The sequence below is a fragment of the Thermobia domestica genome, chromosome 6 (assembly GCF_964235325.1).
Source record: "Thermobia domestica chromosome 6, izTheDome1.hap1.1, whole genome shotgun sequence".
Lineage (NCBI taxonomy): Eukaryota > Metazoa > Arthropoda > Insecta > Zygentoma > Lepismatidae > Thermobia > Thermobia domestica.
In genome coordinates this window covers 98435192-98457371 of record NC_137459.1, presented here as the reverse complement: position 1 = coordinate 98457371, position 22180 = coordinate 98435192, and the positions used below count along the sequence as shown (strand labels likewise).

General features: G+C 35.6%; 1 protein-coding gene across 1 annotated transcript in view; it reads right to left on the bottom strand.

Moving 5' to 3' along the window:
• Nucleotides 1–7: 7 nt before the first annotated feature.
• LOC145688120 (small ribosomal subunit protein mS37) overlaps nucleotides 8–22180 on the bottom strand; it is a 29972-nt gene continuing 7799 nt past the window's right edge. The window contains exons 2-4 of the mRNA XM_081761885.1: nucleotides 12670–12802; nucleotides 7520–7638; nucleotides 8–180 (exon numbers count right to left, since the gene is read on the bottom strand). Of these exons, the coding sequence (XP_081618011.1) occupies nucleotides 64–180; nucleotides 7520–7638; nucleotides 12670–12793 (360 nt within the window). The 5' untranslated portion in view covers nucleotides 12794–12802 and the 3' untranslated portion in view covers nucleotides 8–63. The remainder of the gene's footprint in view (nucleotides 181–7519; nucleotides 7639–12669; nucleotides 12803–22180) is intronic.

The following is a 22180-nucleotide window of genomic DNA, read 5'->3' as shown; positions in this document are numbered from 1 at the left end:
TTAGCCATTTGAAGTATTACAACTTTTATTAATTAACAACACATACTAACACTTGACATTCTACTACTTGGGATTAGGAAACCTTTTCAGCAAAATATTAACTTGCTTCGGCGTTAAGTTCGTTTCACCTGGTGTGAGAATACCTTTCTTATCTTGTTCTTGTTTCACCTTTTTATTGGCCTGAAAAAAAAAGAGAACGTAATATAAATTCAAGGTCCAAGACATTAGTTCATAGTTCATGTTAGATTATAGCCAAGGAACAACTACACGTTTTGTTGGCTCACGATGATTTGCTGAGTATATAGTAAAATAATAAGGAGTACATCTATTATTTTCGACGGAGTAGGAAACTCTTCCCCCTAAGATGGCTGGCCAGAAAAACAAATACATAAATGAATTTTATATCTATCTATCTATCTATCTATCTATCTATCTATCTATCTATATATATATATATATATATATATATATATATATATATATATATATATATATATATATATATACACAGAGAAAGAGAGAGATAGATAGATAGATATAGATATTGAACAGCCTCCCGTAGTTCTACCTCCTACTAGCTAACTAACTCTATGGCCTATGGAACCCGGAGGTTCAATGCCGCGTTCAAAAAAGCTCTCCACTGACTTCTATCCTTAGCTAATTGGATCCAGCTTCTACTTCGTATTCCTATCTCTGCGAAATTTATCTTAATATTGTCCTCCCATCTGGACCTAGGTCTTCCTAATGGTCGTTTTCCGGCTGGTCTTCCAGTTAAGATTTTGAAAGCGTTCGTTCTTTCTTCCATCCTGGCTACATGACGTGCCCACCTGAGCCTCCTAGATTTGATGACCATAACAATGTTGGGTAAACCGTATAAATTATGTAGTTCCTCGTTATGAAGTTTCCGCCATTCCCCATTCCCGTTCCTCTTGGGTCCGAATATTCGTCTCAGAATCTTGTTCTCAAATACTTTCAGTCTATGTTCTTCCCTCAGAGTAAGAGAACATGTTTCGCAACCATACAGAACAACAGGCATGATTATCGTTCTATATATTTTAAGCTTCAAATTCTTCGACACAATTCGCGACAACAAGAGATTTTGAACCCAATAGTAACACGAATTCCCTGCTTTTAGTCGACATTTAATTTCTTTGAGAATATGATTTTCGTCTGTTAATATCGATCCTAAATATTTGAAAGTATCCACTTTATCAAAAATATTATTTAATATTTTAACGCATCCACAATTTGCCGTATTACGGTCCCGACCCACTTCCATGTATTTAGTTTCCTCTGCATTTACTTCTAAACTCATGTCCCTGCAAGCGTTTAATAAGATCTCTGCATTTCTTTCTATTGTTCTATCATCCCCTATTAAATTTACATCATCAGCATATGCCATAACCTGGTGAATACCGTTCAACTCTAGGCCCTGGTTGCTATCTTTGATTTTCCTTATAGCGTCTTCCAGCACAAAGTTAAATAATAATGGCGACAACACATCTCCTTGTTTCAGGCCATTTTCGACGTAAAAGCTCGTGGGCAAAAATTTTCCTACCCGATCTTTACTTTGGGATTCATTTAAACATATCTTAATTAATCTAATTAGCTTTCTCGGTATTCCAAGTTCTGTAAGAACGTTGTATAATATTTCTCTCCTAACCGAGTCGTACGCCTTTCTAAAATCAATAAATAGTTGATGTACCGGGGTATTGTATTCCCACTTTTTTTCGAGTATTTGGCGAATGGTAAATATTTGGTCGATAGTTGATCGATTTCGTCTAAATCCGCACTGAAAATCTCCAATAATTTCATCTGCGTATGGGGTCAATCTTGCTAATAGAATATTTGAAAGGATTTTATAGGATGTTGACAGAAGAGAAATGCCTCGATAATTATTAGTCAGTTTTGTTGCCTTTCTTGTGAATTGGAGTAATGATTGATTCTTTCCACTTTTGTGGCAATTCTTCCTCGTTCCATATAAGGAGAATGAGTTTGTGTATCTTGTTCCACAATTTTTCGCCTCCAGCTAAAATTAACTCAGCCGGAATTTCATCTACACCTGGAGAATTGTGTTTCTTTAATTTCTTTATAGCGGTTTCTACTTCTATTCGGTTGGGTTCTGGAATATCCTGTTCTGCGGTGTGTATCCCCTTTTCTCCACGCACATTATTATTTGGCTGCGTTTTCAGAAAATCGTCAAAGAAATCTTTCCATCTATTTAAGATGCTATTCGTATCAGTGAGAACTGTTCCGTCAGCTTTCTTTAATATATAAGCACGAGGTTGTTAGCTTTTCTTAAATTCGCTGATTCCCTTATACATGTCCCGAATATTTTTATTTTTACTATTATCTTCGAGTTCCTTAATTTTAGCTTTCAAAAAATCGCGTTTCTTTGTTCTAAAAGTTTTGGAAGTTTCTCGCCTGATATCTGCGAAATTATGTGTAGTTATTTCATTCGGATTTTGTAGCCAGCGTAATTTTGCCTGTTTTCTCTTCTCTGCTAGGTTAAGGCATTCCTGGTCGAACCATAGTTTATTTCTACGTATTTCCGCGTGTCCCAATTTTTCTATTGCTGAACTTTTAATGCTATCTCTAATTTCAATCCAAGTATCCTCAACACTAGTGCACTCCGAGTCTTCTAAAACCGAGAATCTATTCGAAACTTCAATCTAATATTCCTCTCTTACCTGGCTCTCTTCTGATTTCTTTAAACTAAATCTCTCCGTTTTCGGAAAGTTCACGAGTCTAACACCATTGTCATTACTTTCCTTATGCAGACTTTCCTTTTGTAAATATATATGTTTTTAACTTCAAAGCAAAATGTGTCACAATCATTAACTGAGGTTTGTCTGGAGTCTCCCTTGATTTATGTCACATAAGATGACACAACAAAAGATCAAAAGAAGTCTGTGTCAACGATTGCTACAGAGTCCTTGTGATGATAGGTTTTGGCGTTGGATCGTCGCAGGTGATAAAAACGATATTCCTGGTTATAGTATTCTGCAGGTTAAGAAGAAATCAAGAGGTACTGTCAATTGTCCAAAGGGAGAAATTTGAAACAAAGGTAATATCGTGCACATCGCCGAACATTAATGTTCCAATTCTGGGAACTCGTTTCAAATGGCTGTGCTGTAGATGGGAATCTTCACGCTAAACAATTATAGCGGGTCCATAATTTTCTGCGACGTAAATGTACGGCATTGATCAAGAGAAAGTGGGTTCTTCTTCAGAAAGATAAAGTGCCGCGCTATCGGTCACAGATAGTTATCTGGAAACTAGGAACTTTCAGAGTTCGAATTCGTTCAACACTCCGCATACAGTCCCGATTTTATCTCTTCACATAATGATTTTTATCGCTCCCTCGCGTATTTCTTTCAAGGAAGATGGTTTGAAGCAGCTGATAATGTGAAAAACAGGTGCGCAAGTCATTGGTCTCTAAATTCGCCGTGTTATTGTGGCTCTCGTGGATTATCGGCAGAGAACTATCCAACAAAATGGATTCTACTCTGTTAAATAAGGAAAACATTTACTTTTTTTTTTTTTTTTTTTTTTTTTACATACTACAAATGCCTCATACAAAAAATGAATTAACTTGGCTCACCTTCGTAAATCAAATAAACAAAATTATACGTATCTTGCAACTTTGATATTGTCACATGTGATAATATAATACAAGGTGCGGCAATAACGCTCCCGGGCTGATTACATAAAGTGAAAAATATTGCTTGGAGGAAAGCAATGTCCTTCAGTATTTTACATGGTCGATGTGAAACTTTGCTCGTAGGTTGAACGACAGGAAAGGCCGTTCCAATAGACGTAGAAGAACACATCTCCTTGGATGTCCTTTAGGTTCTTCGTCACGATCGTTTTGATGACCTCCACGCCCTCAAATAGGTTTTCCTTGAGGTAGAATTTCAGCTTCGGAAGTAAGAAAAAGTTCACTCGAGTCAAATCTCGCGGGTACGGTTGGTGGTCGATAATAGTGACGTATTTCTTTTCTTTATTAATCACTTAACAATGTTACAGTTGTGTGAGAGGGCATTGTCGCGAAGGCGACTCCAATTGCCGTGGATGATTGATTGGTGGCCTGATACAAGTCATTTACTAAAGGAGATGCTTCTAGATACAAGCTGCACTTAATGGTCTGGCCTCCTGGAACAGATTCGTACTAAATGAGACCCTTGGCATCAAAAAAGACAACCAACAAGAACTTAACTCGTGATATCTGCATGCGATCCTTTGTTGGTCTGGACTGATTCACGCGGACAACTCTTGTTTGGTAAGAAGATCGTACTTGAAACACCATGTTTCACTTCAGATGACAATGGTTTTGACGAAACGTGGAGAGGAATCGGCTGTTATGACAAAGTTTTTCCAACCTAACACTCACCACTTCTCATAAACATTCAGTGTACGTGCGTACAAAACGGGCACAGAACTTTATTTTCCCCAAATCTTAACGAATATTTTGTCGAATGCTTTCCTTATTTAATGCCGAGGATACTGCTAATTTTCTGGAGGCTCAAATGATTGTCCTCCGTAAGAAGGTTCTTCACGGATTTCACAGCTTTATAATTTCTTCGTGGATTTGGGCCCCCGTATTCTTGTCGCTCTCCAAAGATTCTCTGTCATCACGAAAGTGTATGTGTTACTCAAATGAGCTAGTTAGAAGCAATGTTTCATGCCCCTAAGCATTTTGTGGCAAGTCATGGCTTTCTGTGGCAGATTTTTCCAAGACAAACTGTGCTTGACTTTCGAAACTGCCGGGTAAATAGAGTGTGCGGATTTCATACCTGAAACCCGTTTGGCAACAGCTCTTTTCGTTTCCGAGGTATATTGCATGACAAATAGGCAGATCGACAAACCCAACCACTTTTTTTATCTTTTAGAAAGCACAATCAGGTAGAAAATAAAGACTATTTACTGATATTGAGATACACTTTTAATATGGTGGTTGATGTTAATATAATTTCATTACTATAAACAACTGAATTATTTAAATTAACAAGCACATTTAACCGTAGTTATACACAGGTTCAACTACAAATTATAATTAGGGCGACCATACGTCCCGTTTTGAACGGGACAGTCCCGTTCTAGGGGCGTGTCCCGACCGTCCCGTCAGTAGATGGAAAAAAGTAGTATTTGTCCCGTTTTATGTAAGTAAAAGAACTAAATAACAAATCCAGTACCTTTATTCCTTGTAAAGGTATTAATAATTGATAACGAAGAGGCAGGAATTGAACTGAAATTTCCTACACTAAACACGCCTAAATTTCCTACATTCCTACATCTATAGTTCGCAGTACTGCTCATGTTCAAGAGTCAACTTGTCACTCAATGTATTATCAAGAATTCGAGCTACGCCAAAGGCACAAATGCAAGCAGCATCATGTCTTGCTATACGTTAAGTACTATATATTAACTACTATACTGTAAGTTAAATGTTGTTTATATTTTATAGCTTATATATATATATATATATATATATATATATATATATATTATGTTATATTACAATATAAATGTATTAGGTATTGCTCAGGTCAATAGGAACTAATTTAAAAAAACTGACCTGTTTCTCATTTCTCATGACTTTTAAAAAGTCGGAACCTGTCCCGTTTTCAGCTGAAAATTTTATGGTCACCCTAATTATAATTAACTTATCCCTGTATCTCATAGTCTTTTCCAACACCTGCTTGAGATACAAACTTGAATTTATTTCATAGTCGTAGCAAGTGTTAAAAAGGGACTAAGTGAAGTACGAGATTATTCATAATTAACAGATATTATTTACGAGATACGGAGGTATGCTACTTATAATTCATTGATATGTATCTAAAACATTCATTAGCAAAGTTGAACTACAGTCACTGAAGACTAAAATACTACTCAAAAGTTGATTATGTGTAGATGTAGATGAAACATGCGGCGATGCACGGGAAGAATAATGCTTACTCACATTTGAAAATAAAGAACTGAGTATAGTAAATGACGAACAGAAAATAAGGAACTGAATGGAATAAATAACCACAAGCAACGCCCTCGGGGCTACCTGTCAATAATAAAGAATGATGTAACATAAATAACTACAAGCAACGCATTCGGCGTTGCCCCTGTCACTTTCCAGGCCATCTGACATGCATGTTTTTCACTAAACTTTAGTTTAAATGTCTTTTAGAAGGTCATCAATCAGCTTAACGATCGCGAAAACTATAAATTCGACACTAATCTCGATCACTTTAAACATTCTATCTTTCACTTCCACCCCACGTCATCCCATGGGCTGAACTTGAATTTAGACGGCATCTGGATTGTCACTATTCGTTTTGAGCAACCCCGAAAACTGTGAATTCCACATAAATATCGAGCATTTTCAAATACTTATACATACCACCTCCTTCTCACCTCTCTACGGGTGCCTTACCTCCATAGTAATTTTTCCAGATTTTAAGTCATATGCGTATGTCAACTTGTTTTTAGAAACAACGATACACACCAAGTTTCGTCTCTCTAACATGAGAAATTCGTGAGATATCCTATTTTTCTGCATAGATTTTAAACCACCTTTTCACTTTAGAAGCTCCCTCGTCTCCCCTTAGAAAACAAACCAAAAGTTGTATATAGCGTACGATCTCTTCCAAACTATGATTTCTTCACTAAAATCATTTTGAAGAATGCCAAGTCAACGGTATGGATTTGTATATCGGACAAACATACATACAAGCATTCTTTTTATATATAACATATAGTAAGCATTCCTGGAGAATAATTTTACACATGATGTTATAATTCATCTCACTCAAACCAAATCTTGTTTGCTTTCAAAAGACTCTCAATAGTTGTATATTCATGTTAGTATTCTTATTTCTGCCAGTTCTGAACACTCATTTTAAAGATAAAAATTCTTCTACTGGAGCAATTCTCTGAGATACTAGTTGTACGAATTCCGTTTTCTAAATGAAGAAAACCGCTAACAATGTTTTAAATACAAAATTATATTTACTCGTGAGTAACTGCAGGAGGAACGAAAGGAGCGCAAACTTTTCTCATCTACATTCCTTCAAAAAAGGAATGAAGTTCCTGCCCAGTTCCTCCAAGAAAGATAGATTTGATTTGATGTTCAGTTTAGCGTCCCTTTTATAGCAGCGAGGTTATGAGAGACATGGGTCTACAGCTTAACGTGGGACCTGAAGCACATGAGCTCCCGCTGGGAATCGAACCCGAGTCTTCCACGCCAATGACGCATACTCTTACTGCTTAGGCACGAGAGAGCTCTCTCAGGAGAGAAAGAAACAAGTCCCTTTTAAACATTTATTAACAACTCCTCCGAAACGCAAATACCATGACTGTTTCACGACTTTTACCTTTGTCTGTTTTAACTTTTTTATTTTTTTAAAGAGTTTGTTTGATACGACTAAGAACATTGAAACTGATCGAAAATTTAACAGAATTATGGTGTTTTAAACTTTGATATTAATATAACGATCAAAGTTAGTGAAGTTCACGCTCTTACCGTGAAATTTTTAAAACACGACTGAAAATTCTGGATTTCAGTTGAACAAGGAGCCTGGTTAAACTCATGCTTCTTCAAACAAGCAAAAAGAATTGACATTTCCTGTATACACGCTACATCTGCAAGAAAAAATAATACAAGTATGTTAGGTATGACTAACAGTTAAAAATAGTTTCCTTCAGCTACACATTGAATAACAATGAAATCTTGCATGAATAAATACTGTGTAAAAACACAAATATTTTCAGAAACCAAATATGATCTACATTTATATGCGCAAGATATTATATTATTTGTTTATCTTTTTATTTTGTGAGAACATTCTCAATGAACATTATATCAGTTCCTTTTTTTTTTTTTTTTGTGTGTGTGTGTGTGTGTATGTGTAATCTTCAAGTATCATATTTAATAAATGGAAGTAATAATTGATTTTATATCACTCCAATTCCTCTACAAGTGAGATATACAAGCTTGTATTTCAATGATATACAAGCAGTGAAAAACGCACAAATAAACCGTGAATTGAACCCGGGTATCCAGCTTATCGTGCCGATGCGTTAACCACTATGCTACTCAGTTTACCCTCTGAACAGTCACATATGGGAGCTAAGTTACTCTGGCAACATAAACTGTAACACAACTCGTCTTGTGCTTGGACAATCAGTTTCTAAGAATTTGGTGTGATACAAAAATCGGTTATTTTCTCCATTTATAATGTAAGTTTAACTGCCTGAAATGTGCAGTGTAGACACTTCATGCTATCATTAAACGCAATATTATGAAAAAACGCTTACATGAAGTAACGTGAAGAATGGTTTAAGTGTAATCAAGTTTCAGATCTTGCCGAGATCCGAATGAAAAATCCTAAAATTATATCCACCTGTCCTGCTAAAGTATTGGTAATAATTTCAGAACTTTCTCACAAAGTACCAAGAAGCAGTATCTAAATTATTGCACGATGCGTGGCTTTCAAGTTCGAATCTGGATATTGTTTTTATCTATTATTCATTATAGATGCTATTAATAACCATACATATACTAAACAAGCTGTTCCTTATCCTTTCAAAGTCTTGTATTACGTTTATTTCAGTACAATAAATATTCCACAACTGATACTTCGTATTTAACTGATTCTCGTACTATACATTATAAAGCCTCTAACCAAAACTAAATATTGAAAATTAAATTCTTCTTAACACAACACTCCAAAATCCAATAGCAGATTGCGTCCCAATATTTACACATCAAATTGCTAAAAGTAACGTAGTTTCATAAGAAACTGCGTGATTAAAATGATCTACCGTTGTATGTAGAAAATTAAAATTTATTAAAATTATTATTTAGTTCTAATTTTATTGAAAATAATTGTTATACCTGAGCCTTCGATCCGCTGTACATTATAGGTTGAAATCATGGTTTATTAAAAGCTTTGATTGGTTACATTTAACATTTTTATTTATTTATTTATTTTTTAGTTTACTCAACAAATTACATATATATATATTAATGCTCGAAAATAAATATGACTACGGCGGGTAATAATAAACAGCAAATCGTTCGTGTTCAGTATTATTATTATTCATTTTGAGATAATTACAATTAAATCGCCACAATAAATTACTACAGGAATACACAAATATTAATCCTCAAACCAAAATAGGGTCACAGCCTTTGTCCTATTTTCAAATAATCCTGTTCTTAAGTTGCAGTTAAACAATCACAATAGTTTTACATCTGCAAACTGCATGTACGCTAACGACATCGTTTTGAATCAGACAAGTAGGCAGCAACATCTATTAGCGTAACTGTTTACTATAAATTAAAATTGATTACTCTTAAAAACTACTGTTCACAAAGTAAAAGCTGTTCCCACAATTGAAGTACAATGTAAATGTTCGTTGCTCTTCGAGTTATTCTATATTTATTTGAAGTTCTTTTACCATCTAAAACTTTTATCAATTACAACAGCCTTTTAAAATAATGAACATTTAAAAATATTCAAAAACTGGTATACTTTAGGTACTGAATATACATTGTCAATTATTGTCGTTTGGACATAAATAACATACATCTTGATTCAATATTTTATAAATAATAGTCAGTACCTAAAAATATAATTTACTACACAAAAAAGCTATCACTAACTCCTCACTTGCTTCAATTTTCGATTTTTGAATAACCGTAAGGTTTCGGATCTCTACTAGAGTTTTATTCATATAGAATAAAACTAGGAATAAATTTTAAATTAATACATAAACGTGAAGGAACAGATTCACCTGACAAGAGCAGTGTAAATACAAAATGCATTACTGCAATTCACTCAGGTGATGGTATAGCTCGCTATAAGACGACGAGGTTAGATTGTGTATTCTTTGGACCGCGGTGGCTCAGTGGTAGTGTTCACCTTTGGTGCGTGAGGTCCCTGGTTCGATCCCAGCTCGCGCCAAGTGGACTTTGTAGTGGACAAACACCGTGTGCCTGGGTTTTCTCGGAGTTCGCTCGTTTCCTCCCACTTACTTCATTCCACCATTTCCCTCATTTCTTATCATCACCGTCTCCTTTAGCCTAACCGGCATAACCATGGGATGTAAAATTAAATATTTCATTTCTTTCGTTTTTATTTTTCTTATTTTTGTGTATTCCTTTGTTGTGTAAGTGAAGGTTCCCAACTCATGTTGGAGTTTTCGTTCATGATAATAATCAAAATATTCTTTAATCATGATTTCCATTTGTTACTTAACCAATTTTTGTGTGTGTTATGTTGATTGTTTTAAAAGAATAAACATGATTTCAAAAAACAGTCTTTGGGTTTCACACTAAAACAAGTAAGACTAAATATTGATAAGGGTTTAATTAATAGCAAGTGGGAGTAACTGCTTAAACAACATATCAAATACTGGTACAATAAAAACACCAATATGAATTAGCAAGATTCACTTATAAAACAAGAGTGCTTATCGATCATTCAAGCAGCGTAAGAAAATATATTTGTGAAACCTATTGCAAGATACTATTTTACTTTAGATAACGTCAGTGAAGTTCGTTTTTCCTTTTCCTTTCTTTTCTTTTCTTTTTTTTTTCTACCATTTACCACTAGCCCACGTGTCAACAAACTCTCACGTACATTAGGGAATGTGTACGTCCTGGCAAGCAAGAGTATTCAAATGGGATTACAGAAACTGCAGTTGTAGTATGAACACTACTTTTGGCCCATAGCGAGCGAAAATAACTTGCTTCTACGGAATTCCTGGTCTGCGTACAAAAAGTACGATATTCTGGACCAAACTATCCCTCCTGGGAAGTGTGGGACGCTGCAATTCATTCCACCTGGAATCACTGGACAAATGAAGCCATTGGACGTAGTTCTTTCCGTGTGTACAAGACATACTTCCGCACCCTTTGCAGCTATGCTATTCGGAATGCCTGTTTGCAAAAACAACTCCACGACATACTGTTTCGCGTTCGATTTTATGAATTTCATAGAAGTGGTTACCAATGTGACTATCCTGAACGCTCTATAACTCTCAAGGAGGTTGCCTTTCATTTCATGAGTTTATATTCTGCCACTTGTGTGGCTAGTCATTTTTCATTCGTCGTTTGGTACAAGATGCCAGTGTGTTTGTACCATTTTGCGAACGTGGCAGAGGTCCATTCTATGACGTTCCGTAGGTGGTTGGAATTCGTATCACCAACAGGACCTTGCTTTTCCAGCGGTGTCACCTGCACGAGCTCACTGTTATATTTCTATATTTTGATGCTGGAATTGTCGAATGGTACACAGTACGCACTCTATTTATGTAACATCGACTTGGTATATATGTTGTGACTTAAAAGTTATAACTTTATTGCTGGATCTAGAGTCGGGTTTTACGAAGTTTTACTGCTTTCTGTGTTTGTGAAATAGCAAGGAATGTAAACAACACTACATAAAACAGCAACTCTTACTGTTGGAGAAAAGAATATACTAAATGAATCACTTGTCTCGTTGGATAAAATTCATCCTCCTCCTCTACATATTAAACTTGGCTTGATGAAGCCGTCTGTAAAGATTATGAATTGTAATAGGGAAGGTTTCCAATATCTAAAGGATAAATTTTCCTTAGCGAGTGACTTCAAGATTAAGGAAGACATATTTGTTAAAATGAAAATGAAATGAAATCTTTAAGTTTCACAACCCACAGTTATGCCGGCTAGGCTAAAGGAGACGGTGATGATGAGAAATGAATGAAATGGTGGAATGAAGAAAGTGGGAGGAAACAGGTGAACCCCGAGAAAATCAACGCACATGGTGTGTTTGTCCACCACAAAGCTCACTCGGCGCGAGCTGGGATTGAACCAAGGACCCCATGCACCAGTGGTGAATGCTCTACCACCGAACCACCGCGGCCCACGGCATATTTGTTGGCACTGTAATATGAACACTAATGCATGATTCGGAATTTGACATTAAGGTGAACGAAGAATAGACGGCCGCTTGGAAATCGTTTAAGAATGTTATTAAAAATGTCCTTAGTAACAATAAAAAATATAACTACAAACAGCTTGTTATGGAACTGCTTCACACCTACAAACAATTCGGATATCGCATGTCTTTAAAAATTAGTTCTCTTTTTTTAATTTATTTATTCGCATCTGGACTTCTTCCTCGTAACTTTGGTGCGGTAAGCGACGAACATGGCGAACGGTTTCATTAGGAGTTATCAAATATAGAAGACAGTTATCCCAGATATAGAAGCAGATGAAATCGAAGAATGCTTGCTGACTACTGCTGAGAGATGTTCCTAAAGTTAAATGTAACAGAAATTTCAGTAAAAAAAGAGTGCGAATATTCAAATTTTGTTTTAATATTTTCATTAAAATCGTATTTTCCTCCGTAAGAGGGAACGAGTGTTACTCAAAAACTAATACCGATAGAACAAAATGGTAAACAGTTTTGAAATTAGCGGAAAAAATCCTGAGAAACAGCTTTTCAAATCTCTTTAACTGTTTTTCTTTTTCTTCTTGTAACTTAGTGTAAATTTTTCAACAACGTCTCATAAATGACGGTAAGTACACAGGTTTTACAAAGGATTATGTGTATGACTGTTTTTGACACGATTCAAAAAAACAAAGTTATCAACTGCTAATTGGAAATGTGATCTGTTGTTTACCTGAAGATTTACTTCCTTTCCCAGATACAGAGTTCTTCAACTTCAAAGGTAAACGCTCTTGAAACTGGAATGGTTCTTGAGCCGGACGTCGTCCCGGAGCTCGACGAATTACAGGAGGTCGCATTCTGGAGCCCTGTGAAACACAATACTGTAAGAAAGCTGACAATAAATTATAAAACATAACAATAATATGACTAATATTCTGGTGAACGATTTATGTTAATACTCAATGCGAGAAATGATTCATCAGCTTCAGATTAATAAGACCACCTCACTGCTGACACCAATCTAGGAAAAGAAACGCAACATAATTTATACAGATATTACTACAATATTCCTTTTAGTATCTAGCACCAATAATAATTTTTGGACAATTATCCGAATGCTACGAGTTATGTTTAGAACTTTTCAGACACGTCAGTCTCAGTCAGTCAGTCAGTCTCTCTCTCTCTCTCTCTCTCTCTCTCTCTCTCTCTATATATATATATATATATATATATATATATATCTTATTTATTTATTTATTTATTTTTTTATTTTTTTTTTTTTTTTTTTTTTGCACAGTTAAACTGCTACTTGGCATTTCACATACATACAAGCGTACCTGATTTAAAAGAGAATTTTTTCTAATTCCTGACCTCACATGAAACAACTAGCATCTATAGAAGATTTACTTCTATTCGCACGCGAATAAATGTTAGCAGACTGCACGAGAAACGAAAGTCCTTAACCAGTCGCCTTCATTTAAAAGTTCAGAAAGTTACATAATGGCAAAGTTTGCACAGACACATGTCTACTTTGATTGGCATATAAAGTCTACTGCCATTAAAATGGCTTGTTTCTTGAAGCCACAATCTAAGTCCTTAGATTGGAAGGGTGGGGCAAAACTTTCTAGAAAGCTCCCACCTGCATATGAGGGATAACTAAAGATACAAAAGGCTGATCCACACAAAATGAATCACTTCCAGGGTGATCATTCCATAGAGTTATTAATTAAAACTAGTACAAATTAAGATTCTTCTACGTTGCACACAATTTTACGTTTCTCATTGAATTTCGTTACAACTCAGCACCCATAACACATGAAAAAATACCGAAATATGGAAGATATTTTGTCCTCCAAAATTCAAGTTTCATTTTGCGGAATGAAATATTAGATAGAAATTCACATTATTCCACACATTCTCAAATTTTCGTTAAACCACAAGTTGCAAAAATGCAAAAGTAGTTGCTAATGATTTTACATCATCGTGATAATAATTATGTTTTATATGACGACTAGCTGGGAGCTCAGCCCCCAGTCCCCCGAGGCCTCGCATTTCTTATCTATCGGCCTTTGCATCAACAGTGAATTTCGTGAACTTGCTCTTCATACTTCCTGAATTTGCCCATCCGCGAGCTTCGCCCCCACACACTGTATATGCTTGGCCTACGGCCTCGAACCTCTTGAACCCACAATTCTATCGTTTCTTTTCCTATTCAACTATTTAAATGATAAGATTTTGTATCCTAAGGAAACGCCCATTTAAATAGCATGGGAATTTCTTCATCCCCGTTAGACCCCTAAAAAATTACATTCAAAACTGTGGATGATGAAAATACTACTATATTACGCGCAGACACTACTAAAAGATACCTTTCGTTTTGGTACTAGATTTAAACAAATGATACCGTACCACTAAAACAAGAGAACAATTCCATTCGCATTTGGACATTTCACTACCTTACTCAGGATCGATTTTAGCTCCATGAACGCAAGAACGAAAGTACCCCACGGTTCATAAAAGTTGGGTATTCTGAGAGAGTTACTGTTAATGATTTTCTTGAGGTGAATTCACCCTCATGCGCCTGACTGATGACATCCCTAAACAATAGTAATAATTAACAAATTTCAAAGAACATCACCTTTCATCGAAATCCGAGAATTTTTACGAAATTTGGCACGGAATATATTTTTGAAAGAAGTTAATTCACTCTTATTCCTGTTGATTTTACCTCAAAACGAAGGGAATCGTTAAGAAAATTTAGAGGAAACATACTTTATATTTCACTAAAACCAATCTCATTTTTCTAAAGACGTAAATATTGTGAACGAAGTACGATGAAATAACTGTAAGACCAAATGAAAGGCCTGATTTTCAAGTTTTGCTTTCATTGCTTGAAGTTGTCTGTTTGCTCGCTACGCAGCGCCAAGGTCGGATAAATACAAATAGAGACTGTTCAACAACGCGCACAAGCAGTGGTGTAGTACGCTGTGGCAAAATGTATGACTTCAACAGAACGAAATTTTAAATGAGTATAAGAAGAAATTGAATCTGTTGCTAAATCCGTTAAGCTGTGGTTCAGTACGTTTCTAACAACCGGTAGAGTAATCCGGTAAAGCTCTCCGTCAGATGAAAAGGTGGAAGAAATGCAAGCGAGGTTTCAGAGAAGATCGAGTAAATCCATCCACCAGACATCTAGCCAAGTCAATATGCCGCCAACAACAGTGCATCGAGGTCTGCACAAATGGCTGATGATTTATTCGTATGAAATGGAGATTGTGCAACAATCGAAGCCAGGTAACAAACGCGTTGCAAACAATTTGCAGACCTGAAAACCTACATGCATACAGAGAACATGTCCACAGTACCCAAAATTGAATATTTGGTATGGTCTAATAAAGGGCAAAGATCATCGGTCCGTTTTCTTCTATCCTGATACCGTTACAGATCCTATGTACTTTGACATGTTGGAGCAGTTTGTGCGCCCCTAGGTATTAGCTCTATAAGCTTATTCGCGAAAGAGGATGTTATGTACGGCATACCATAATGATTTACACTTTTTGCCGTTTCAGATGCAATGGACCACTGAAGTTGGGAAGGCAGTCATAGACTCGTAGGACATTCATTTACCAATTCGGAGTGACACTGACAACGGGGACGACAGCAGCACCTTGTACAGCCCATTTCTTGAACCCCTGTGAGTGTTATTAACAGACAGCATGGAAAGTGACTATGGAGAACAACACTGGACGTCGTTGGTCATGTGGAAAGAGGGCGTGGCCAATGCTGAAATCAATAGGCGATTTGTGGCAGTGTCTGAAGTACTCACCGTCGCGGAAAAAAGTGTGCAACTGTGAAGAAGGTTGAAAAGTGGGTAACACCTCGACGAAAAACAGGAGCAGTTCTGGAAGGAGAGATAGTGAATACACCAGCCATCATCACCGTGGTAGAGAGGACCATTCAGTGAAACAAATGCGTCACATTCTCTGAAATGGAGGCTGCCACAAGTCTAACCAGAAACACCCTGCAGGGCATCATGCACAAGCACTTACAGTTGAGGAAGGTCAGTGCAAGATGGGTTTCAAACTCTTGTCTGTAGAGCAAAAACAGTGTCGTATGGACGTGTTCAGGGAACTTTTGCAACGCCATAATCATGATCACGAAGATTTTGTGTCTAGGGTTGTGACTGGTGATTACCATGAGCTGACGAATAAGTAGCAATCAATGGAGTAGAAACATCATGACAGTCCACCGCCAAAGAAATTTCGAACAACACCTTGCCATTCAAATGAAGCGGGCAAGAATATGGGCGAAAGGAGTGCTTCTGCAACATGATATTGCACGTTCTCTCACCAGCCGGGAAACCACTGTTGCAGTTAATCAACTAAAGTTTACAGTGCTGCCAAACCCTTCCTACTCTCTGAACTTGGCTCCCAGTGATTACCACCTGTTCGGAGCAATGAAGAAACTTCTACATGGTCGTCAGTTTGTGGATGCTCATGAACTTGAGCAAGCTGTCCAAACATGGGTGCGTGGAATTCCAAACAATTGGTCAGGATGGTCTTTTGAAGCTGACACACCACTAGCATAAAGATAAAGGGAGGTTGCATTCAGAAAACGGACACATCAGTTAATGTGTAATTTGTATGAATATGTCTGAAAAAATAAAATTGTACGTCATTACAGTACGCCACTCGTATTGTCATCATGTTAAAAATAATTTTCTGATGCTTCAAAGTAATATCCTTCACGGAATCTCACACAAAAGTAATTAAGGAAAATTAATAGGAAATTTTAAGCAGGGTGGAAAAAAATCATGATTTTTTTTCAAAAAAATCAATTTTGTTGATTTTTTTGATTTAAATCGATTTTTTTGATTTAAATCAAATATTTTTCTTCGTATAATATATAACGACTCACCAAGGGTAGTCGTCAACCTGGTTCGATCGATGATATATGAATCTTGAGTGGTAGTAATAGTTTGCATGTAAAAATATCTTTAATAATTAGATATACTATTATTCTCACCTTTTCTATCAGAATTATAAAGTCGATGAACGGTATCAAATGGTTTATTAGTTGATACACTTTTATGTATTTTCATTCAAACTATCATGCACACATATAAGATGATTAGGTATCCATAAACAACTACATAGCAACCAACTACATAATAATATCTATATCTCTTACAGATATTAAAAACATTCTTCTTTTGTTATTATTAAATTAACATTCTATTAAGTATATTGCTTATGTATGAGCACTTTCTGCCCAAGGTGCAGGTAATTATTAACCTATCCAAAGTATTTCGTTATATAAAATGTCGCCCGACAATTGGACTGAATATAAAAGTCATAAGCAAGCTTGGCTTTTATCTTCAAGAACCACTGGTCCATTTACAATAATGGTCTTACATTACTTATGCCTTTCACATTTTGATCGCCCCTCGTATGTATCTTCATTACATATCATAGATATAGATACATTTATAACAAATCTTTCACTTCATTAATACTTATTTTTGACAATAAAGTTTCAACACAAATTAATATAATGAAAACAATTTTTGTGTTTAATCAATCATGAATTAAATTATAATCCTTCACGTTAATAAGAAAGAATTAAAATCATTGAAAACTTATCGTTAGTTAATGAAAATCAAAGAAAATTAAATTGAATAAAAATCAAAAATTAAACATAACCTACGTTCGAAGGACCAAAAGGAAGAAAATAAATCTATTTTTACACAAACAGAAGACACCCTTTTGTTATATATTTTTTTTTTTCAGTCTTCTTCATTCCTATTTATTTGAGCAAGAATGTCAGGCGCAACTAATTCTTTCACTAGATGCATCCATTTTTCTTTTGTATACTGAGTAGGTTTCCAAACCTTTAACTCATCTATATTACGAAGTCCAATTGACATACCCGTTTTAGCGTTCAACAATTCAAAAACTTTAGGATTTATTTCCTTAAAACATAAATAAGGACCTGAGAAAATGTCACAAAATTTATAAATCTTCTTTAACAACATATTACTTTGTGGATGTTGTTTAACAAAAACTAAGTCATTGACCTTGATCCGATATTTTCCTTCTTGCAAAGACTCTACTTGAGAATTACGTTTCAAAAATTTGTTATGTCTTCGGATTTTTACCATATTCACTAAACTGGAAGAATCTATAATTGTTGAATCTTCTAACTTGACATTAAAATGTTGTTCCACAGGGAAAATCAAATCAGAACCATTATGTACATTAGCAGGAGACACGCCTAAAGTATCTGATATAGAATGATTCAAAAGGTACGTGATTTGATTGACATGCTTGATCCATTCGGCATGTTTATCTTTACAAAAGTGTCGAAACAACATACCAAAATTGCGATGTACATTTTCTACAACAGAGCTACTAGGATGGTACGGAGTTACAAAATGAATTTTAATGTTAGCCTTGTTCATGGCTTTGATGAACACATCACTTTTGAACTCTGAACCATTATCGCATAATATGTGTTCGATAGGGCCACAATGTGGAATATATATATTCAAGATTTTATTTATGATAGCAGCGGAAGTTGCTCTACGCAGAGGATAAGCTACTACATAACGTGAAAAGATATCCATGGTTGTTAGTAAATAAGTTTCTCCAGTAGCTGCTCTTGGTAAAGGTCCATATAGATCGATTGACAGAAACGAATGTGGTCTTTCAGGCGTTATTGAGAGCATTGGTTTTTGTACAGCCTGGTAATTATGTTTAATTCGCATGCACTCAATACAGTCCTTGATATAATTTTTGATTTGAGCTCTCATTCCCCTCCAATAAAAGGATTTATTAATCAAGGCACATACCTTTACATAACCAAAATGACCGAAATCGTCATGATAGGCCTTTAATATGCGTGTTGTTAGCGTAGGTGGAATACAAATTTTGTTTCTAGATTTGAATTTAAAATCTTTAATAAGTAGAATTCCGTTGGTTAATTTAAATCTGGAATTCCAATGTTTGGGACAATTACATCCCTCACTGCATGAAGACAAATGTTCCATGATTTGTTTATATTCATGATAATTCATTTGATGTTCTCGTAGATCTTCTATTGAAATGGTAGCTATTTCATCTTGTAAGATCTTAAATTCGTTGATGGACAAGATATGTTGTTCTTCTCCAGGAAACAGACGTGATAAGGTATCTACGGGTCCATTATCTACCCCTTTAATGTGTCGTACTTCGAAATCATAAGCTTGAAGATCTAACGACCAGCGAAGTAGTCTGTTATTATATCCCTGTACGCTGTTAAGGTATCGCAATGAATTATGTTCGGTAAGTACTATGAAATGACATCCGCTAAGATATGGAGCAAATTTTTGTATCGCAAAACGTACAGCCAAAAGTTCGATTTCTGTCGTGGTGTATCCTTTTTCAGCTTTCTTTAAAGTACGGCTAGCGCAATGAATAACAGCCGGTTCTTGAATAGTTGGATTAGGTTGCCAGAGTACTGCAGAGATTCCAAGTTGGGAACCGTCACACTGAACATAGAAAGGAACGTCATATCGGGGGTGATTCAAATGGATGTTTCGTTTTACGCACTCCTTCAACTTATTAAAACTGTGTTCTTGAATCGGACCCCATTGCCATGGTACTCCTTTCTTTATAATCATAAATAAAGGCTGGGCTATCTCAGCGAATCGTGGGATGGCTTTGCGAAACCAATTGAAGAGCCCTAATATTTGCCGTGTCTGTTTCACATTTAATGGGGCAGGCAGATCTTCTATGGCTTGTACTTTAGATTGACTGAATTGTAAACCAGAGGCATCAATTTGGTATCCAAGAAATTCTATGGAATTCTGCAGAAATTTCGATTTCTGTAGATTGATAGTAAGGCCCGAACTTTCCAATCTGTCTAAAACTATATCTAAGTATTTCAAATATTCATGTGGATTTTTTCCCATTATTAAGATGTCATCAGCGTAAGTTATCACGTTGCTACGTAAGTCTTGACCCAAGACTTTATTCAAGCAGGATGCTAACGCCGCACTACCATTGATAAGCCCAAAAACTACACGGTTGTATTCGTATAAGTGACCTTCAAAACTAAATGCTGTGTACGGTTTCGAATCTTCATGTAGTTCGACCTGGTTATATGCCATTACTAGATGTAAATTTCCGAAGACAGCATTCCCTTGTAAAGAAGCTAGTATTTCTTCCACTGGAGGATACCTCACTTGTTCCAGATCAATGTGACAATTCGTGCGTCTCAAATCTAATACCACACGTAGAGAACCATTTTTCTTTGGAACAACATGTAATGGATTAAGATGCACGCTTCGTGAAGGCCTAATGATCCCATCTCTTAACATATCTGTAATTTGCTGACGTACATTCTCCCTGTATCTATATGGAATTATATAAGGCTTGGTTACTATGGGTTTGTCTGTTTTAACTTTAAAAGAATAAACAAAATCCTTGCAACGCCCAGGACGTTCTGAAAAGACATTTTTATGTTTATATAGGATATTCTTAAAGTCAGCTTTTACTGTATTATCTGTAAAATCAAGATTGCTTTCGAGTGATTTAACACGTTCAGAAAACAATACATCGTCATTTAAATTCACCAAATTTGGTGTGTCTTCCATTCGTTGATCATTTAATTTACCACTTTCTGAACTAACAGAAACCTTATTCACTGCATGTGGAATATTATTATATTGACAAGCAATATTATCTAATTTTGGAAGCAGTTTCTGAACGATTTCCTGAGGTATACCAGGTATAGTCAACGTTTGGTTTTTAAAATCAAGCATGACACGTAATTGAGATAATAAATCTAAACCCATAATTAATTTCTCGTTCAGTTCCTTTATTACCAGAATAGGGATTGATATTTCAAAATCTTGAATAGTTATGGTCACACGAGTAATTCCAGCTACTCTCTTTTTATGTTTACCGGTAAAATCAACTATAATAAGGTTCTCAGCCTTTTGTAGCTTAGGATTCGAATAATTACTAGTAATTGCTTTCCACAATGAATACGATAATAGAGAGGCATTTGCTCCTGTATCAAGTAAAGCTTCAGTACTTAACCCATTGACTTTAATAGGTATTTTAGCTGTACTATATGATTTTAAAAATACAAAATTTTCTTCAATATTAAAACCATCATTGACAGTATCATCTTCGAACCAACAACGATTTACAACAGGTATAAATTGGTACTGACATCTATTAATTGCTATTTCCGAATAATTATTTACAGAGACGTCATGTGAAAGATCATTTTCATCATTAACATGAACATGTAAATTGGAAGATAAATGTTCATAAGAATTATCGCTTAAATTTGTAGATAAATGTTCATGAGAATTTACAGCTGATATGGGTTTAACCCCTACCACATCAGCCGCAATTAGTTTAAATTCATACTCGTGTATGGTTCCAATAAAGTACATTGTACAGCACAATCATGATTATGTCCCGTATTACTGTTCTGTACAGGAATTACTTCGATACCTGGATCTTGATGCGAAGTGCCATCTCTTGTTCTCCAATTACGTCTATCCACGTAGTTTGTTGTATTCCTGGAATTTCGCCATACATTACGTCTATTTTTAAACCTGTTTTGATTATATGATCTAACATAAGGATTGCTACGATTAATTAGGTTAGGCGTATTCCCTACGTAACTTTGCCTATTTTGCTCGTTTTGATTGCTAGAATTTACTCGGCTTAGGTTGTGTTCCGTATCGTTCACACTTCTGATATTTAGATTCCGAACAGGTACAAAATGATCTGAATTATTCTTATTTTTACCTACTCCTGCTTGTTGACTCATAGCATGGTATTGAGTTTCATAGCATTGGACAAGCATTAATAAATGGTTGAAACTCATACACTGTGTAGAAAACAAGATCTGTTGTAACTTAAATGGGAGCAAATTTCGAATCGATGCTATTATTCTAGATTCCGATTGCAATGGATTAACGACTTTTAATTCGTTGTATGTATTTACAACAAATTCAACAACAGATTTGTGCAAACGAGGATTGAAATGTTGATTTCTAATGGTGGCATCTCGATTTGCAAGCAAAAAGTCATTTTCATAATTCGCAATTAGCGCTGCTTTGAATTCCTCATAAGTATTGATGTGATCACGTACGGCTTTAAACCATAAAGAACATGGTGGGAGTAATACATGAGGGATTAATTTCATATATTGTGATCTATCTATACACATTATATTGCATT